This window comes from Didymosphaeria variabile (assembly GCF_027946475.1).
Source record: "Didymosphaeria variabile strain IMI 356815 chromosome Unknown scaffold_1, whole genome shotgun sequence".
Taxonomy (NCBI): domain Eukaryota; kingdom Fungi; phylum Ascomycota; class Dothideomycetes; order Pleosporales; family Didymosphaeriaceae; genus Didymosphaeria; species Didymosphaeria variabile.
The window spans coordinates 1120998-1140250 of NW_026611620.1; the positions used below are offsets into that span (position 1 = coordinate 1120998).

General features: G+C 53.2%; 4 protein-coding genes across 4 annotated transcripts; all 4 read right to left on the minus strand.

Moving 5' to 3' along the window:
• Positions 1-1416: 1416 nt before the first annotated feature.
• On the minus strand, positions 1417-2475 carry PCL1 (PHO85 cyclin-1; the record flags this gene model as incomplete). Its single annotated transcript, XM_056209170.1, has 1 exon — positions 1417-2475. The coding sequence occupies one exon, from the start codon at positions 2473-2475 to the stop codon at positions 1417-1419; it is 1059 nt and encodes a 352-aa protein (XP_056075992.1).
• Positions 2476-8546: 6071 nt separating this feature from the next.
• N0V89_000347 (uncharacterized protein) lies at positions 8547-15545 on the minus strand (the record flags this gene model as incomplete). The annotated part of the gene is made up of 5 exons (XM_056209171.1): positions 8547-10891; positions 10944-12250; positions 13226-13254; positions 13497-15279; positions 15541-15545. 5 exons carry the CDS (start codon positions 15543-15545, stop codon positions 8547-8549), a joined length of 5469 nt encoding a protein of 1822 aa, XP_056075993.1.
• A 619-nt stretch (positions 15546-16164) lies between these two features.
• On the minus strand, positions 16165-17481 carry N0V89_000348 (uncharacterized protein; the record flags this gene model as incomplete). The annotated part of the gene is made up of 1 exon (XM_056209172.1): positions 16165-17481. The coding sequence occupies one exon, from the start codon at positions 17479-17481 to the stop codon at positions 16165-16167; it is 1317 nt and encodes a 438-aa protein (XP_056075994.1).
• Positions 17482-17959: 478 nt separating this feature from the next.
• N0V89_000349 (uncharacterized protein) lies at positions 17960-19083 on the minus strand (the record flags this gene model as incomplete). The annotated part of the gene is made up of 4 exons (XM_056209173.1): positions 17960-18214; positions 18267-18389; positions 18448-18765; positions 18817-19083. The coding sequence occupies 4 exons, from the start codon at positions 19081-19083 to the stop codon at positions 17960-17962; spliced, it is 963 nt and encodes a 320-aa protein (XP_056075995.1).
• Positions 19084-19253: the final 170 nt, after the last annotated feature.

The following is a 19253-nucleotide window of genomic DNA, read 5'->3' on the forward strand; positions in this document are numbered from 1 at the left end:
AGTCAGGAACCCGAGTCAACGAAGAAATTGTCAACTGCCGTTGATCCTTCGTGAACCTTTGACTCGGCGCATCTGCAAGGCGAAATGGAACGATGCTCTTGGATCAAACCAATGTCCCATGCACTCAGATTCGATAACGCAAGGTCACGGATCCGATCTCACTGACTCTAGCATCGCACCCGGCTCGAACCGAGATGTCAAAATCTCGGCCAGGGGGTTCTAAGATCCCATGGTGTCTTCCATCGTTCGTTCTCGAAAGCAATTACCACGCGGCAAGAGCGGCGACTGAGTAGCTAGTGCAAGCCCACCAGTTCGCACCGATAAGTCGCACTGATAGCAGGCCTTGACCCGAAATTCGAGGAGGCTCTCCAATATAAACTAATCGTAGATCCCATAAACGAAGGCATGCCGCCTTACTCACGACGTCTCTGGAAGAATGGTGGGGCGAGTACCCACAGGCGTGTAAATATCCGCGAATGAGACAGGCGCTTATCCAAACGTCACCCAAGTCTTGGCAGGCTCAATGTGAAACGGTATTCCATCGCCCACGTTTGATCTTCGAGTTGATGCAATGCAGGATATGGAGGAGGGTGTCTGCCGCGGAACGACACGTAGGGCAACACTTGGCATACGGCGATGCACGGCACCAGAGTTGCGCAGCACTGCTGGGACGCCACTCACCGGTCTGTGCTGTTGAGGTCGTCGTATGCAGCCGCGCAGGGCTCAGCCCCCAACCACCGCCACAAAGTGTGGCTGCGAAAGTGGTGCCAAGCTTGCTACGAGGCAGAACGAGCATCGCCATCGCAAAAGGTGCCGAGGTGCTTATTGGTGGGTGCCGAAGTGGTGTGCAGGCAAAACCATCATGTGGGTCCGGCAAAAGATGCTCAGTCGGCTGACGACCGGTGTAATCGTACTCAGGGCCGCAATGAGGGTCAGAGGCACCCTTGGCAATTTTGGTGCCACTGATGTGCGCAAGGGACGTAGCACACCAGCGCAAGAACGCCGCATCTGCTTAGCAGCGCTTCACGGACTAGCATGCACTTCACACGGATCAAATAAAGTGGCGGCTGGAAGGAACGACGCTTACCATGCGAGGACGGAGATTGCAAGGGCATCAAGCAAGGGACATCAAAGAGCCGGTGGTATCGATAGTTCAGAGTCATCTTTCATTATCGTCAGCGCATGATGCGAGACGTATGCTATCTGTGCTATGGATATCTCCATGGCGCGCCGGCCATTGTGCACCCGTAAAAATGCTAAAATTAAATCCCTACGCCGTCGCAATGCTATGCAAATGCCAGTGATGGTGTCAATCATATTCCAAGATATACTCAAGGGGGTTCCCATCCAGTAGGCACCACATCAACAATGTCCCCGCTAGCTTTTCGTAATATGACAAAAGAAAATGCGATTCTACTAATATGCTGCTTGGCGGCCAGTGTAGGCGCCAGCAAACATCCTATTGAAGAAACCACCCGACGTCTTTGTCTTCTTGGTGGCCTTGTCGTCGTATAATGGAAGGGAATGTTGGAGCTTCGAGTGCGCGACGGGCGCGTTGATATGTACAATTGTGGCGCCGCTGTCGGCATCGTAGCGCTGAACAATGCCCGCTTCGGCATGCTCTTCTGTGAAGCTCACGGGAGAATCCGATGAAGTGGAAACTGATGAACTGCGGGTTGGGGGCGACAGCGAAGGCATCCTCGACGCACCCCTAGATGATGGAGTAGAATATGCGGGAAGGTGAGTGTATGAAGAGTAGCTGGAAGCGCTGTGTGTGGAAAAGTCTGAACGAGACCGTTGGTGCTCCGGAGTGAAGGTGTACTGCTGGCGAGCGAGCTCCTTCTCGCGCTCTGCAGCCCTGGCCTTCTCGGCCTGGCGTGCCTGCCAGATGCGGATGGGGGCCAGGAACGGCTCGAGGTGGTAGTAGAGGTCATCGGGGTTGATGCGAAGGTCCCAGTCCAGAAGGAAGAGGAGCTGCTTCTCCATCAGGTTGACTTCGGTGATGGAGAAGCCAAAGTTCTCGTAGCCGCGAACAGCGCTGTACCTGGCCCAGTGCTTGTTCTTGGGAGACGAGTCGTTGAGGTTCTTGGCCGCGAGAATGAGGGCGGCCAAAAAGATCCGGTGAACAGTACACCTCATGCCCTTGGCAACGGGAGGGAGGCGAGACTTGAGCCGGCTAAGGTAGATGAGTGAAGACATGAGGGTGGGGACCTGGACATGTGACCTCTCGACGAGAGACGTGATGAACTCTTCGAGAGATGGCAGGGCAGGTTCGCCGTAGGGGTTGGCGGCATGCTGGGGTGGCGATGCTGGTGGTGTTGGTGGCAGGTTCTTGTTGAGATGTGATGGTTCGCAACGGATGACTTGTGCGGCCTTTGAAGCGAGGTAGGAGATCATGTCTGGAGAAACAGGCAGCTGGATGAAGTGGTCCAGTGCGGCCTTGTTCTCGGCAGCGAGGTTTGGTGAGTAAGGCATGGTGGCGATGTGGTGATGATGTGGAAGGTGAGAAGCTGGCTCTCTTAAACAATGGCCGACCTTGGAGTGAAGTCGAATAGCAATTGGGTGAAGCTAGGTATACAGCCTTCCCAATCGAGTGAGCCGTGCAAGGCGGAGATAGGCTGAGGACCGGTGTCGGCTGTCTGTTTGAGCTGTGTAAGCTAAGCCCAGGGCTGTACGGTGGCTGGCGAGCGTGTATACGACGACGACGTGGAAAAGCAGGAAGGCAGAATGATTAAGAGATCCAGTTCCGGCCGGCGGAAGGCGCAACGGTAGGCAGAAGAAGAAGAATGGAAGAACGAGTGGGCGGACTGCAAGGAGTCGTGTGGTGATGGCGCTGCCAAAGGGAAGGGTGGAAAGGGTAGGAAGGGAGGGATGGTCGTGATTGGCCAGCGACCGGGTCGAGCCTGCCGAGCACAGAAGGGAAGGGAGGAGGGATGAGCTGAGAAGCGAACTGCACTGACCGAAAGACTCTCGCGGCGAGACGTGATACTTATTCGCGCCCCTTGAGCGGCAGGCAGCGCGATGCTGCTTTGAGCGTGCTGCTGGGAGGAATGCTGGTGCGGGTAGAGAGCGCGGTGGAGCTGCAGGCGCCGGCCAATGGATGGGCGGTGCCGAGCGTGTTTCGGCTGGTGCGCGCCAGCAAACACTCGGGCCAGGCGGTTAACTGGCCTGTATGCGAGGTGAGAGGTGCGTTGCAGGCTCGACAGAAGAGGCGTGTTTCAAGATGGACCCAAGACGATTCGCTCGCGGCCAGTTGTTTACCAGGCCTGTACGCTATTTCAGAAACGGCGCCTGTCAGCCAATCTTGCGCGTCCGGGGCCGTCTGCGTTTCAAAGCCAGCAGTGAATTGTTTGGGAAGACGCCGCTCACTGCAGGCGAGCAGTGTCGAGGGCGAGGTGGGTGGACGAGGGCAGTCTGCGTCCGGCAGCGGGCGTGCAGCAGTGCTACTGATAACCAGCGGGAGCGGTGGGTGGTCGATGCCGTCTGGTGGTCTGGACTTGGTCACGATGATAGTCGGTGTGAGGCGGTGAGTGTGGTATGCGTGGAGACGTTCTGCCTCTGGACCCAGTAGTTGGATGGATGACAGTCGACCACGATGCAGCCAGCACGCTGCCCTATATTGTCCACAGGCATCTCCTGCCACCGGACCCCAGGCACGTACACAGTATACCTCATGCCGGACTTCGCCAGCTCACGGTGACGACGGTGTGGCCCAATGCTCAAAGGGCCTCCCTAACCGCAAATTTGCCATTCAACCCCAGCCTCCTAGCGTCCAGCTGCCGAGGAACCATCGGACTGTCGTCGCCCGGATAGGGAAGGACGCATCTCTGCTCGCCATCGCGGACGCGTGTGTGCGACACGGCATAGCTGACCTGCAATCCAGAGGCTGGCAACGCCCCAGCGGTTGTGGCTGCGGCTGTTATGCGGCGCAGCAGAGCCACCATCTGATGACGAGCCGGCCGATCGACCCATGACAAACCTCTTCATTGGCGCAACGGCGAAACCTCGTTTCGACGCGTCTTGACAGATGCCATCTGACCCCCTTGTGTGGGTCGAGGGCTATCCACACCACCAGGTTGCGCCATCTCAGCTGCCAGACTGCAGTAGCATAGCAGCACCACATGGCAAACCGCATGCCTAGCGCTCTAGCAGCATCCGGTCTTCATGCTCCATGACCCTCCCACCACGGTCCGGGCCCTGCTAGTTTCTGCTTCTCTTCATCAAGCGCTGGCATACACTGCCTCTCCAGACAGCACCAATCGACGGCGTTGCCTCCAGGCCACCTTCTAGAAGCCATGGCATCCAAGACACCCAACAGTCACAACGAAGGCCGCATTGTCAGAGAGCAACAGCTGCCAACGGGCGCCTCGGCAGCCTTGCCCCATCTGCTCGACCATGGACGCGCTCGTGCGGCGTCCATCATGGCGGCACGGCAATCGTGGGGTTACAAAGGTCACAAGCGCCCGTCAGCGCTCGGATCTTCATCTCCGTGCTACGAATATTATGCGCGCTGTCAAAAAGGACCCTCAAGCGAAGCGCTCGATGCGGCTCCGTGCCCTCGTTCCCATGCGGCACGCACGGCTTGCGCTATCCTAATTTAGCTGCAGCCGCCCATCAAGCGCTGGTGTTACTCTCCAAATTTGTCTCTGGAGAGGCCATTTTGGGCGTGTAAGATTGTCCACAATGCAAGTCAAACATGGTCTTCAGTTCTATTACTGTCTACCAGCCTGTTCTAGAGCATGGTTGTGTGCCTGCCGTAAATGGCATAAGCCATCGCCCTCGACGTTTCACAAAACATCGTGTGCCAACCACAGAACGCAGCATCGGCCCCCGCGCCCTCATCCTCACCCAACGCTAGTCGTCCAAGTATTGCCCTTGAATCATGACGTTGGCTCGTACGGGGCTACAATTAGTATCTGGTGCCTAATAAGACAACACGAAGGCATCTCATTCAGACTGACTCAGTGTTTACGGAAGCCCTACTGCGCAGATTGCTTCGTCAGCCGTCCTCCATCTCCACCGCTCGAGCCATATACCCATTCTGTCTACCTCTCATCACGGAGAAAACGTTCTGAAACTCTTCAAAAACGAAATTTCCGATATCTACAACAAGTGCCGGATTGGGAAGGACTTCGCTTCGGGACCCTTGAGTCAATCCTCCGACGCACTACGCACTGTCCTTAGGCCGTAGGCGAATTTATTCACTACTAGTGTACAAAGCATTGTGGAGAAGATATCCTACTCCAATTGCTGTTCAAGATGTGGTCGAAGCTGAGTAAACAGAATCATGTTTAGCACTGAGTACCGAACTGCATTCGTCATATGGTTCAAGCGATGTTCGAACTCCTAGCGGCATTCGTGTCTTCCAACATTATCTCGGATACCTTCACAGCCGCGAGGCGCCAATCACGCTCTTTGACCGGGGTCTCCGTTGAGATCATAGGCTGCAGGAGACACGATAACCAACGCCGGCATTGAAAATCATCCAAAATTCGCTCAATAATAATGGTGGATGTGAATTAGTGGGCTGTGTTGCATCACGTGCGGTGCTTGGAGTAGTCCGCTACGGAAAGCTGCTCTACTTCCGCAAAAAATACGCCACGCATCCTTTGGATTCCCCTGGGACCCTTAGCGAAACCGTTTGACCCATCATGTCGGATCGCCTTGGTCCCTCGAGGATCCGTATGCAGTACGAGCGCCCAGTCCGAACAGCGTGCAGCATCACAATCTAGGAACTCGTGCGCTCCGAATGCCTTTCGGTCAGCTGCAACACGAACCCACGTCTCCGAAGTCGCTATGATGTATTCACTCCGACGATTTTCGATGGCCTCCGGTCGCTCTTCGCTTTCTTTGGGAGCATCGGAGATTGCGAAGGCCGCATACTAGGGCGCCGTGCTTCACGATGTTTAGGCTTCAAAACGGTCACACAAGAGCCAGTGTGGCATAGCTTGACCAACATTACGGGGCAGTGGATCTCTACAAAGAGGCGTCCATGTACGAAACTTTCTGTCTTGCAGATTTCTCACCGCTTGTTGTATGTCGTTTGAAGAGGCACAACTTCATAAGACGGACTTCATGCACAAGCTACGCCTGAACGCTACGCCTGAACAGGCTAGATTTCAACGCTACAGCCAATCACGAGCATGCTCACCAACGTCTTTCTCTGCTGCGAACGTTCTTTTAAGCATCTGACTGAACACACCTGCCGTCATGTATTACTGCATTGCCTTGAAGAGCCTGAGTCGTCCCTTTGCGGCCCCAAAGAGTCCGTATTAGGATAAGCGAATGATTTTTATGGACCAAGGAGATGAGCGTGAGACATTGAGAGCGGAGCCTCCGTCCACAGCCTCTTACGATTCTGGCAGATTTAAACTTACTATCACAGCCTCACCTGCAGGATGTATTGACGGCACGTCCGAGTAAGTCGAGCACTCGGAGCCTCGAAATTACTGTCTCACTTTCAGTGGACCACTTCCAGTGTGGGGGATCATCAGGCATCCCTTCGTATCGATAATAGCTGATGACTGCATACTATCACCATTGGCATCGGCAGTGAAGCATCTTGTCACACGACACAATCTGTTTGTGTCTCTCGGCCGATATCCGTGCGCAATTGGTGCTTACATGCGGGAAAAGTAGATATCACGACATGGTAGGATCTTACTTTTTCCAGACCCACCACACCAAGCAATCCCACAAACTTTATCACCACTACGTCCGAGAAACACGACTCGCTTCCATTCTAAAACCACTCAACCCGCATTCACGCTCTTAGCGCCCAAGGCTTGCCGCGAGAGGCGCCTCGTGAGATGCCTGAGGCTTTTGTTGTCTCTCTATCACGCGAGTGATCCTCACATAATCCGGACTCTCACACACCACGACTCAGTCATAACCTCATAGCCTGAGTTGATTACCTTTAGTAGCTTGCACTCAGCAAGAAGCATTGAAGTGATCCACTCACAACCAGCCGTGTTGTTCGCGTGACCACAAACCGGAAGGATTATACGCTTGACCTCAGCTTTGAGGCAGACTCTTCCTCTGCCCCACTGTCAGGTATCCTGCAGGAACCGCACGCCTGGTTGGTGGTGCGGCGGCTAGTTCTTTGTGGGGAGAGGGTCTGTGTGGCTTTGCTAATGTTTTTGGAAAGGAAACATCAAGATAGTGGGTGGCCTGGAGTGGGGATATGTGCAAGTGTCTTAATGGACGTGTTTCCCTGGAGACGATTAATTAGGTGATGTCTTATGTTTCCCGCTCCGTGGCCTCTTTGTCTTTTGAAACAACCTGCTTTGTCTCTCGTAGAAGAAGGTAAGCTCAGGCAGGGTACCTTGACCTTCCGTTGAAAGATCTTGTGGCAGTAGATGACCGATTTGATGCTGAGTTCCTGGGTATATAACACCTGGATGATATTCATTGTCAAGCTTATCTTTCATATCGATACTCGTGTGAATCTATCACTGAAAATCACCCAACTATCTCTCCTCACCATACCGTTTTTATGACACCTAATATCAGTCTACGAATGTGGTATGAAACGCAAAAGACCTACACTTTGTGGAGTCTTCAGCCTTGCGGTTGTTCAAAGTTGCTCACGTTGAAATGCTACATGTCCATCATCAGTGCCTAGTGATTCGAAACCAATCACCCACCCCACTGTCGGCGCCTTTCTAGAAAGCTTTTCTCAAGAAGATGGTTTTCTCCGAAGGGACCAATTGTACACTACCAGAAGCCTCGACGAGCCGAATCCCCTTATGCAGTTCTTCCAGCCGTATCACGCATCCCTTTGTGCTGTGCGATCGCACTGCCTTTGTTACCTGTTTGGTGGAAGATCTGACCAAATCGGCATCTGAGATTCCCGCAGTGCGGTTAGTCGTTATGTATGCATAAATCGTTCCGCTGCTTGAATAACAGCTTCCGCAGTTCTGAACGAGCATGATCTACCTCCATGTTAAGTATTGAAGGCAACTATGAGCGAACCTATACAGGGTCGAACGTGCAAGCCAGATCATCAAATATGTACCTAGATGGAGGGTGTAGGTACTGCATTGCTCATCATGGGCGAACACAAGACAGTAAGATTCTTCACAAGGCACTGTAAGTTGGAAAGAGATCAGGTGAAGTCCGCATAAGCCATTCTTCTTTTTTCTATCTTCTCCACTCAGCGACTTCAGACCATCACTCCTTCCTGCGCGCCAACTCAAACCTGCAAGGGCGAGTCAAAGCGCGCGGTCCAGAGCCACAGGATGCCGCTAAGTAGAAGATAGCGGACTAGATACAAGAAACTTCGTCCAACAGAGTCAACCGTCTTTCCCAGAACAAGCGTCACCAGATGAGAGAGGACGTAAAGAAAAGAATTGAAACGAGGAAATCTGAGGACAGAACCTCCCCATACCTAATGCACCGTAACAATGCCCGCCTTTGAAGGAAAACGCCATACCTTATCCTTGAAACCAAAAACGCCGTCCAAAGCCATTACTCCCCAACGTTGAACGCTCAATGCAAACCCTCGACACGAACGCAAATTTCCAGCTTCCTAGACGATTGACCGTCTAGTAAATACCAACCCGACCCGTAAGCTCTCCTGTACTCTCGAACCCTTCCCACGGCAGCTCTTCTTCGTCCTCATCCCTCACGCTCTCCTCGTCCTCATGAAAGCTCTGAATGGTGACCTTCTTCTCCTTCTTCCTGTTCTCAACCTCTTTCTCAATCTCCTCGTCCTGCGCCCTAATTTCTTCCGTCACGCCCTCAACAAACTGCTCAGTGATATCACCATCTTGCTGGCCCTCCAGAACGTCGTAGAGGTTGTAGATCTGATCATCCTTGACCTTAATGCGAGCGAGCAACTCCACTATTTCATTCTCCAGCGCTGCGCGCTTCTTGCGGCCAAGGCTCGGGTCATGCGATTCGAGCATAGCCCGGGCAACGGCGAGCTCGGCGTGTAGGTGGATGCGCTCATCGCGGAGTTCCTTGACGACGAGGGCGAGGGCTTCCGTCGGTGAGCGGGCGGGGCGCATGGTAGCGTCTGCATCGTCAGGCATGCGCGAGGAGACGGGGATGAGCTTCGGGACGCGGAGAGATTCGCTGTGTGAGGTTGCATTTGCCTCATCGCGGCGGCAAACGGTGCAGTTCTCATTGTCGTGGTGCTTCATGTTGAGCTTCTGCGTGATATCAATCTTGGTCGCTGCTTGCTTACGGATACCAAGCGTAAGGTCGGGTATGATGAAGGCGGAAGTCATTTCCGTAGGAGCGCTGCGGCGACGGCGGCTTGTGTTGCTGAGCATAGAGGCATCGATCGCGGATTGTTGAGTCTGAGTTGTCTCGCCATTGGCATTGTCAATGTTAGACACATTGCCGGTCACGTCCTCTTCGAACTGGGTGATATTGGTCCTTGTGACATCCTTCATCGAGGACTTACGAGGAAGAGAAGGCTGGCGAGCACTCCTCTCGGAGACGACAGAGCGCCCTGTATCCTCACGAGCCATCCTCTCAGAGCGGATAGTCTCATCACGATTGGTCTTCTGAGAGCGAATCGTATCTTCGCGATTGACTAAGGGAACTGATGATGGTCTACCACGCATTGCGGCTTGCTCTTCTTCAAGCTGGCGGCGCAACTCCGCGACGGCCGCAGCGGAAATGAAGCTCAACTCGGTATATTCCAGATCAGGAGGCGCTTGAACGGTACTTGAAGGCCGCCGTGCTGAAGATTCACTCCGCTTCTGGTGGAGAGTTACACGTGGTGCAAGGGAAATGTCAGTCGTAGAGTCTGCATCACTGTCGATCTCTTGCACAAACTTCTTATGCTGGGTTAAGGGAGCGGAGACGCTGCGAACAGTCTCAGTTGGGAAGGACGTGCCTTGCGAAGACTTGCTGATCTTGACATACGACTTGCGTGGGCTCTCTTCGATCTGGCCGGACTGAAATGAAGCGTTTGCTCGGCTAGCGCGTGATTCTTCTTGGACACGGTTCCTGATTCGAGAGTGGGTGTTTTCCTCGCGACGATGACTAGGCTTCCGCTGGATGGGCTCATCGAAGATGTTTTCCTGGTCGGCTGTAGCGGTTCGACATTGGTTCGTGGGCTGGCCGTTTGCCTGACGCAGCGACAGTATCTCGCGGGTCATATCTAGGGTTTGTCGAGCCGTCGATGTACGCTTAGAGATCTTGCGCTTAAGATCCTGCTCTTTCTCAGCCCAACGTTGGTTGTCTTCTTCGTGTTGCGCAGCCTCTTGAGCAAGCTCCTCGCGGAGTCGCTGATTCTCCAGCCGCATCACCTCGTTTGTCTGTTCCTGCGTATTGTCTTGAAAATGACGAATCGTCTCGTCCCTTCTCTCTACTTTCTTTTTCAACGAAGATTCGTGTTCCGACCAGCGAAGTAGATCAGCCTCCCGCTTCGCTTTCAAGCTAGCCAGCTGTGCCCTCAGAGTTTCGTGATCAGCCTGGAGCCTGGCGTACTCGGCTTGTTCTTGACGAGCCTTGCGAAGCTCGGCTTCTTTTCTTGCCAGCTGCTGTGTCTGCTCATCCTGCTGTGCACGAGCGGTGCGCAACTCAGCTTGGAGAGTAATGTTTTGGCGCTGTGTCTGATCTTCAGTCTGCTCCAATTGACGTCGGAGATTGACGGTTTCTTCGCGATATTGGGCTTGTTCGTGCTCCAGCTCGTCTCGAAGATGCTCGATTTCAGCTCTAAGCATGTCGGTTTGCTCGCGGAGAGCATCGTTCTCGGCATTCAAAGCCTGCTTGTCGGCCTTCAATTCTTCGCAGGTCTGGAATGCCACGCCCAGTTGGCTCGCCATATTATCTCGTTCTGCGCTGAGGCGTTTCTTCTCGATCTCCACGACGGCAATTTTGCGTTCTGTACGATCTAGCTTCGTACGCAGAGTCTGTACTGTAGCATCGAGCCCTATAGAATAATGGTTAGCTTGAACGTGTCAATAGAGAATGATTGTACATACGCGTCTTTTCGACCTTCCAAGAGGCCTTGCCAGAACCTTCTCCATCTGTGGAACCCAATGCGCTGTCGCTTCGCCTGTATTGAGCTTGGGCTTGTGCCGAAGCCTTCAGCTCGATGATCTCCAAATCCTGTTCCTCAATTTTCTTCTCTTGTTCGGCGCGCTCGTGTTCCATTTGCGCGACCTTGTCTTGCAAAAGCTGGAGAGCCGCAAATATAGCCTTCTCGTCCTTCGGAATCGGCACGCTATCCACCGGGATATGGGAGGGCTGTCGACCACCATTGCCGCCTTTCCCGGGCGCCGCAAATCGTGACCGCATCGGCGCATTTTTGGAGAATACCGGTGTACCGTCCTCGAACACGCCGGAGACCAGCTCGGTGAGGTTAGGAAGATCAGGAAGAATGAAGGATTGTGCGGTAGGGTTCTGTGCTGTAGCCGGCCGTGATCGTGGTGTTGCACTAAGGTGTTGTGACGCGTCCACGTTACCGTCATTCTGGAGTGAGCTCTGCCGGCTTCGTGGGTTGCCCCATCGCGTGCTTGTGCTGTGCTGGAATGTAGCGGTGGGCGGGCGCTCCTGCATGAATGAAGACTCATCCTCAGACAACTTGGCGTGAAGCTGAGCAAGAGACGCCCGCTTGCGATCATGTTTGGACGAAAGCGCAGGCGAGTTGCGCGTACTGCCGGGACGCGGGGATGCACCGTTGTCCATGTCGTTGCGCGAGGCTCGTCGAAGTTGGGCGTCGCGGCGAAGGCTACCGGTTTCAGCTGCGTATGATTTGCGTGACCGATTAGTGGGAGGTGTAATGTCGTAAAGGCTGTCGAACCCGCGTGAGCTCATTTTAGCTGGTGTGCCGCGGTTGCTGCGGTGATCACCCCGCGCCTGTTCTATGGATTCAACTTCGTCGTCGGAGACACTGTGGTCGAAGTCGCCAAATTGCTTGTTTACCATCGAGGTATCAGGGTTAGCCTCGGATTGAGGCATGCGCCAAGCGGTGGCCTTTTTTGCTGTAGAGCGTATGCGCGGGTACTTTGGGAGTGTGTTCGTTTCGTCGTCAATGTTGTGTTGTGTTGACATCAGTACATCGGGGTTATTGAAGAAGTCGTCTGTTGTGTCGCCAAAACCAGAGCGCTTAGTCGGGTTCGAGTCGCTTGGTGCTGTATGGGCAGACGAGATCGATCGCTGGCTGTGGTTCAGGCTCTGAGAGAGCTCCCGTATCGCTCTTGCTTTACCCTCACTATAGGGTGGAGAGGACTGCATTGTGCGGCTGCGGGCAGCCAGATTCGGGCGCGTCGCGTAGTAGATGGAGTATCTAAGATATGGGAAAGAGATGCTTCTTGTGATAATGAGGCAGAAATGTTGTCCAAGCAGCAGTTGTAAGCAAGGACAAGAAGAGCGACCTGGCGCGCTCTATGGAAAGTGCGATGTGGGAATTAAAACGGCTGGGGACGTGTTGACGAGGATGACAACATCGGAAGTAAACACGCCAAAGTGCCGACACTACGCCCAAATGGAGCGCTCTCACGTGCAGCATCTATGCATCCCCACCTCACCTTCTTCTGTAAACGTAATTCCACAGTGCAGTCAACTTTATTGAGATAACGATAAAGCTGAGAGAGGCATCAACATGGAAGAGTTGACTGGCTGTAGGCCAAAATTTGGAATATATCGACTGCACAGACTTGACTTCCCTGATTGAGCAATACCTAGGTATGTCAACGTCCTCATGTTATTCCACCCAGGCGCCATGCAAGCCAGCGTTCGGAATCCAGACTAACTATGTGTCTGCCTTCGCTCTCCCGCCTTCCCATAGTTATCCACGTCTCTTTCAGATCAACGAGCACCAGTACCAGTGAGACGCGATCGATGCCAACAGATAATTTGACAGAGAAGAATTTGCGGAATGTATAGTACCGACTTTCGCATTGTTGGATATAGATGTATTGAAATGTAGCGTTAAAAATAACCACGCTCGTGCTTCCGAGACCACGATATGAACACACAAATCGGGACTGATATCCTCTTGGAACGTGGAAGTCATCCCTCAATTAGGATGGCTCCCGCCTGAAGCGATCAGCTTGGGAACGTGCCATGTTATGGCGTGATTACAAGCCATCAAAAAGGCACATACTCGAAAGCGGACGACATTGGTACACTCGGTCACTATCATCATGTTGATAATACAACGCAGTATCTCATTGATCAGATATCAGACGTTTCATCCCTCATCTATCATAAACGCCCCTCACGGATAAGGTTTCCCCTCTCATCCAAGAGTCTCACATACCCTCCCAAGCAACTCTCCTCAGACATAGCCTATCCCACTTCATCAGCATTCCCACAACCGCCGCATGCAGCCCAAACAGTACTAATGACCCCACCAAACCCCCATCCCCTATACCTTCCCTAAACCTAAACCCAAAGCCCAAGAACAAGAAATCCAGCGAAGCAAAGCAAAGCAATGGATACGCGGCCCACGGATCCGCTGCAAAAGGCTGGCAAGGGCTGAACAACGAAAACGCTTTTGCAACGAATAGGGATATCTTAGCAACACTGACAAAAGTTGGATTATGAAGAAGTGTGAAGAGGTGAGTAAGGGTGCGTGGAGGTGGTGGGGGTGGGAGCATGAGGCGCGGCGACATCTCCGGGGAAGGGCTGCGGTGAGAGGATGATGGTGGCGGAAGGTCGACTTTGCGCGGGCGCAAGATGACAGAACCCGCTGAATCGGGAGGTGTAGTGGCCCGCTCTTTGTCAAGTTTCGAGGGTGGTGGACTGGGCGAAGTGTGACCTGCAACAGTGGCATTGAGGTTCAACTTCGAGCGGCCAGTACGAGGATAATTCACTGAGCTTCGTTTCCGATGAGGGGGTGAAGGAGCCGGCGTTGGTGTGTCTGCTCGCGATATTCTACTTCCCACGTCATCTAAGCTGGAAGGGCCAGCGAAGCCGCTGAACTCGTCGAGAAGGGAGGGTGTCTTTAAAGCTCGTAGAATTTCCTCTGTTGTGGGTCGCTCATCCGGACTCAATGCGAGCAGGTGTTTGAGGGAACGATATAGCTTCTCGGGTAGGTCGCTACGTACCCTGCGTTCATCGTCGAAACCGACCCATTCGGAAATCTCGGCTCGGAGCTTATCCAAGTCCTCGTTATCCTCGTCGATACCGTCCGCCTCTTGGTATGGTAGCCGCGCGAAGCACATAAAATAGACGATCATACCCAGTGAGAAAATGTCCGATTTGGTGGTAAAGTTGCCCAGCGGTCCGTTTGGCAACACGTGCCGTAGCACTTCAGGCGCACAATACGATATCGTTCCTGTAGCACCAGTACTCTTCCTTGTAACATTTGCTGCCTGTACTTCTCCGAAATCGCTGACCAAGACGCGAATTTTTCGCCCAGTGTTGTGCAGCAAGCAGTTGCTTGGCTTGAGGTCACGATGTATATATCCATTCGCATGTAGGTGGTTTAGCCCAGACGTGATGTCTTTGAAGAACGAAATGATCTCCTCGAAATGCATTCTCCGCGGCCCGTTCAGGTTCTGCGGATCCTCCATCTGTCCTTTTGACCGCCTTCTCAGCCGTTCTTTGAGCTGTTCGGTACTCATCGTCTTGTTCATCCCACATAGAACGTAACTCTGCAGATCACCTCCGTTACAGTACTGCTGCAGTATGAACGCGCAAGGGACGCTTGGTCCAAACGTGTTGATCTTGTAGTCCTCAAGCCAAACGTGCCGATAAGAAACTAGGTTCTGATGCGAGAGATTTTGCAAAAGCTGCACCTCGATCAAGACCTTTTCTAGCCATTCGTGGTCATCGCCTACTGGCACCCGCTTACATGCGAATACACCAAGGTCGACTTGATCCAAGACGTGGCGCACCAGCAAGACCACGCCCTTTCCGCCTCTTCCTAATTCGCGCTCTTCCACAAAGAAGGTTTTGAAGTAGTTCGGGCTGAACGCGTGCTTCGAAATTGTGTGTTGTCTCTGCGGTGATGGTGTGCTACCCACAAATTCCGCGCCCGCGGGCGCATGTAGTTCGCCGCCGACACCTCTGATAGGCGCTGGTGCTAGCTGTTTATGCGGCGAGGACGGCCGCGAGACCTCTGCGGAGCTGGGTTGGCTGCGACGCAGCATCTGGAAGTACCCAGGGTTGACGAAGCCGGCCTGCGCATCTTGGTATTGCCCATGTTCGTGCTCGTCGCTGTCGTCGCTATCGGTCTGAAGGTCTTCGCGATATGGACGGTGACAGTAAGGGCATGAGGAGTTGTCCATATCGGCGGCGTGCGAGGCGTCACGGAGGGAGAGCTGCCGGGAGAGCTGGTCGTATACCACAACAGCGGAGCCATGGCGTCTGTGACGATAATGAGCGCATAATCCACGAAGCTGTCAGCGGGGCGCGGAGGGTAGGCACTCACAGAACAATCTCCCGCGATTCGGCTGGCACATACGGTACCAGCGACATCTGGCGCTGCATGTGGTGTTCGCGGTCATCCATGATAATGGCGACAGCTGTGCGGGGACGCGGGGCGTTTGAGTATTGCGATCAGCTGTCGGGCAAAGCTGTCAATCTCACGCAAGGGCAGTGCTGCCAGCGAGGATACTTTGCGCTGACCTCATCCAAGGCAATGATGCGCATGGCCTGATGTTTGTTATGGTGATTTGTCGTGGTGGGGAGTTGCGGAGCGAATGTCCGACGTCAGAGCAGGGGGATGCCTTCCAGAAAATCGCGAAGAACGCCAGTGCGCCAAATGCGATATTTTGTTATTGATAGTACGTACCAATCGTTCCCGTTACATCAAGCTTGTCACATGAATCCGGGACCATTCACGGGGTTCTCCTTTCACAAAGGTCCACGGCTGTTACGCAGACAACCGTGCTACGAGGAGCTCGTTTTTTATGAGGACTAGCTCCAGAAATTTCGCTCTGGGACACTACAACAACCACCCTCCACAACAAATAATAAATCTTTTTAATTAGGGGAGGCGATAGAGCTGGCGCTCCTCTATTAGCTCCTGCTAATAAAAAGTATTAATATTAGGTATTGTGGTTGTGGTGTCGCAGTGTCAAGTCGGGGCTTGTTCGGCTATTCCTCATAAAAAACGAGCTCCTCGTACAGATTCCTTACAGCGTCCACGATCGACTTGTCACGCTTTGACCATACCACCTGGGCAACACAAACATCATTTCGTGCAACACGATACTTGGAAGCTCTACTCAGTCGATGCAAACCTAACCATTACCGCAACGAAATCGCCATCACCCCCTTCCCCAACCCCTGTCTCCGATATATACTTTCCAAAGCCAATGCACTAATACCTCCCAATCCTATCACCCTCCATTCCTCGAAGATCCCTATCGCTAGAGCCCTTTGCTCTTTTCTTTTCGCATGCATCGCCACAAGATACAATGGCGTCGCCATTCTCATAAACGCGCACCCAATCTTGAACCCACCCAAATACTCCGCTATGTCCAACATCTGTTGATAGTGATCCGTGAAATCCAGATAACTCGCCACAAGACGTGGAGCTAGGATAGAGAACAGCGCACGTGTAGACGCGAAATACGCGACGCAGAGCGCTGTGTACGCGTCGCGGTACTCGGTGGCGCCTGACGGAGTGGTCCAGAAGAGAGACTGGCCTTGCTCTTCGGCTGAGAGTTCGTATTCGAGCCAAAGGGCGTCGACGTCGCCTTTGATCCTCATATACTCTTCCAAATCCATAACATATGGCATCCGTCCGTCTTCAGTATCCTCTAGCTGCAAATACAGCGCTGTCAGCCTCACGATGTGATTAATCAGTCTCTGAAACACTGGCAATCTGTCGTAAATCAGAGTCTCGCGTAGGACCTCCTCTGCGCAGATGCTGTTCTTGTCTTCCTGGCGAGTAGTGAGGTACACAAACGCCATTTGTATCCTGATATGGAAGAACAACTGGCATAGCACACCCATCCAGCACTCTTCCGGACCGGCCAGTTTGACCAGCTCTGCAGCACCGCTGATATGCTGCCGGTACGCGCTCGCGGTGGTGGCATTCATCGCCTCGAATATGCTTAGCAGCACGGACGTGGAAACCGTATGCATGGTAACTTTCTTCTTCGTCCTCAAGATGTGGAAATGCTGATTTAATGATCGCCCATAGAGCTTGAGCGCATCCTGCATCAGCGGCGGATGTCTCGTCTTTGCGAAGGAGAAAGCCGAGGCTGTAGCCCGTACTGCGAGTTCAAGCGCGCAGTTGCTCCCGTCAGCCGCGAAATCCGGAAGACGGTGTAACCACGTCTGGCGATTCTTTATATCGCCTGCCTCGCCGGTAGTGGTGAAATAAATCAGGAAGTTTCCGTAAAAGCTCTCGTTCAGCGCATGTCGTTGGGACATTTGAATCGTCATAGTTGAGATTGTCGAGACCACCTCTTCCGGAAGCGCTTCCCATGTGACTTGTAAGATATCTTTTTCCGCCTTCTTTTTCTTCTTCTGTCCGGTGATGGTCGAATTGGTCATATCCACAATAATAGGCCCATTGCTAGGTCCGGGGCAGTTGCGGCCGAACTTGATGCACATGAGACAATGCGGAAGTGTGGCGTCGCATTTTATGCGCTTTTTGCGGCATATCGCACAGGCGTTAGTTCTAGCGGGCATCTTTGGAGATGTGATCGTGGTGCAGAAAAGTCCAGATGACTTTCAAGCTAGTTGTGGGGGCGGGATCTGTGTGAGGCTGACGGGCTATTAGTCAGCTAACCATGTACTGCAACAGTTGAAGGAGCGTGCTCAAGTCAAACTGCAATTGTGTGCGGATTCTTGGTGTCTTATATGCCAAGAATCCTCTATGAATGTCATTTATCCGAATTGCTGTCTCTAAAACAAGAAACGAAGGCAAGTCTTTACATAGCTGAGAATAGGACGATCACGTCTTGATCTCTACATTTGCCAGCAAGTTATGATCATAAGTTCATCACACACATTCCTCCAATCCATATCATACCAGTCTCGTGTCTATTCCGTGTTAATTTCCTCGCCTGTCATCCCATTTCACGACCGCTCAAAGCAAGCTCTTGATCGTCTGGCCACCCTCGAACACCTCACCCTTCTCCAACTTCTGCCAGCCTTGAACCGTACCAACTTCGACGCATATCATGTGCTTGTAGTCATCATCGGGTGAGAAGTCGCCCATTGACTTCGCCTTCTCAATCCAAGGATTCCAGACAACGGTATCCTGAAGATTGTCGCGCACGACGTCGAAGCGAGGTTTGCCATCTTCAACAATGGAGGTGGTATCCTGGGGAATGCTGGTGTACTATACTCATGTAAGCCTCTGGCTGTCTATCGCTTGGACTGACTAGACTTACCACTCGGTCGACTTCGCCTGTGATCTTGATAGAGTTGTCGGACTGCTTATGCTCGGTAGCATTGAGCACCTTGTCAACGTATGTGACGCCAAGCAATCCGTTGACTGCGACTTTAGAGATGTCCTATGAGAAGTGCATCAGTACTGTGAAGCCCATTTATGCTAATGAGTAGCCAACGCACCTGGATCTTGAAGTACGTATGCAGCAGGAACTGGAATTCGAAGCTCTGCTGGCCCTCATTGCGCACATTGATTATTGTTTGCAAGCTGTCCTTTGACAGCGTCACACTGTATACCAGGCCGAAGTCGAGCGGCCATGCCTCGCGTGCGTCTTCACTGAGGCCGGATCTATACAGACCGAAGTCGAGCTTGACCGAGTTGGAACCGAGGGCGTCTTCGGCGGAAGACTTGCCGAGGAACTCCCATCGCGATGTTCGTGCGAAGCCGTGCTGTGGCAAGGTCGATGTGGGGTGGCCAGACTTGGGAGGGGGTCCGAAAACCTTGATCAATGTCAGTAAAGCTCGTGGACGACTCTGAATGCAGGCACTTACCGGGAACACTACGGGAACGCCTCCTCGTACTGCCTTGCTGCCATCCAAAGCTGCCTTCTCGCTCAACCACAGGTTCTCCGTCTTGCCGCCATTGCTCTTCCAGCTCGTCACCGTCGCACCAAACAACAGCACCTCCACGCTCTCGCCAGAAGGCAGCGTCGCAATGACCTTGGAGCTTGAGCCCGAGCCTACAATATCAACCTGAGCTTCAGGGCCTGCGGCGTCGGTGGCCTTGAGTGCCGAGGGGCGGTTGGTGCGGTCGACCATCTTGTGGAGTATTCAGGAAACCGTGAAGTGCCAGAAGTTGTTGTAGTCCAAGAATCGAGGTTGGAGTTGGACGGGAGCTAGAACGGAGGCGGGGCAGGTTTACTGTTGGGGAAGGCAGGAGCTGCACGCCGAGTCGAGGAAGGATTAAGGGTTCTAGAAGAAGGGAAGGT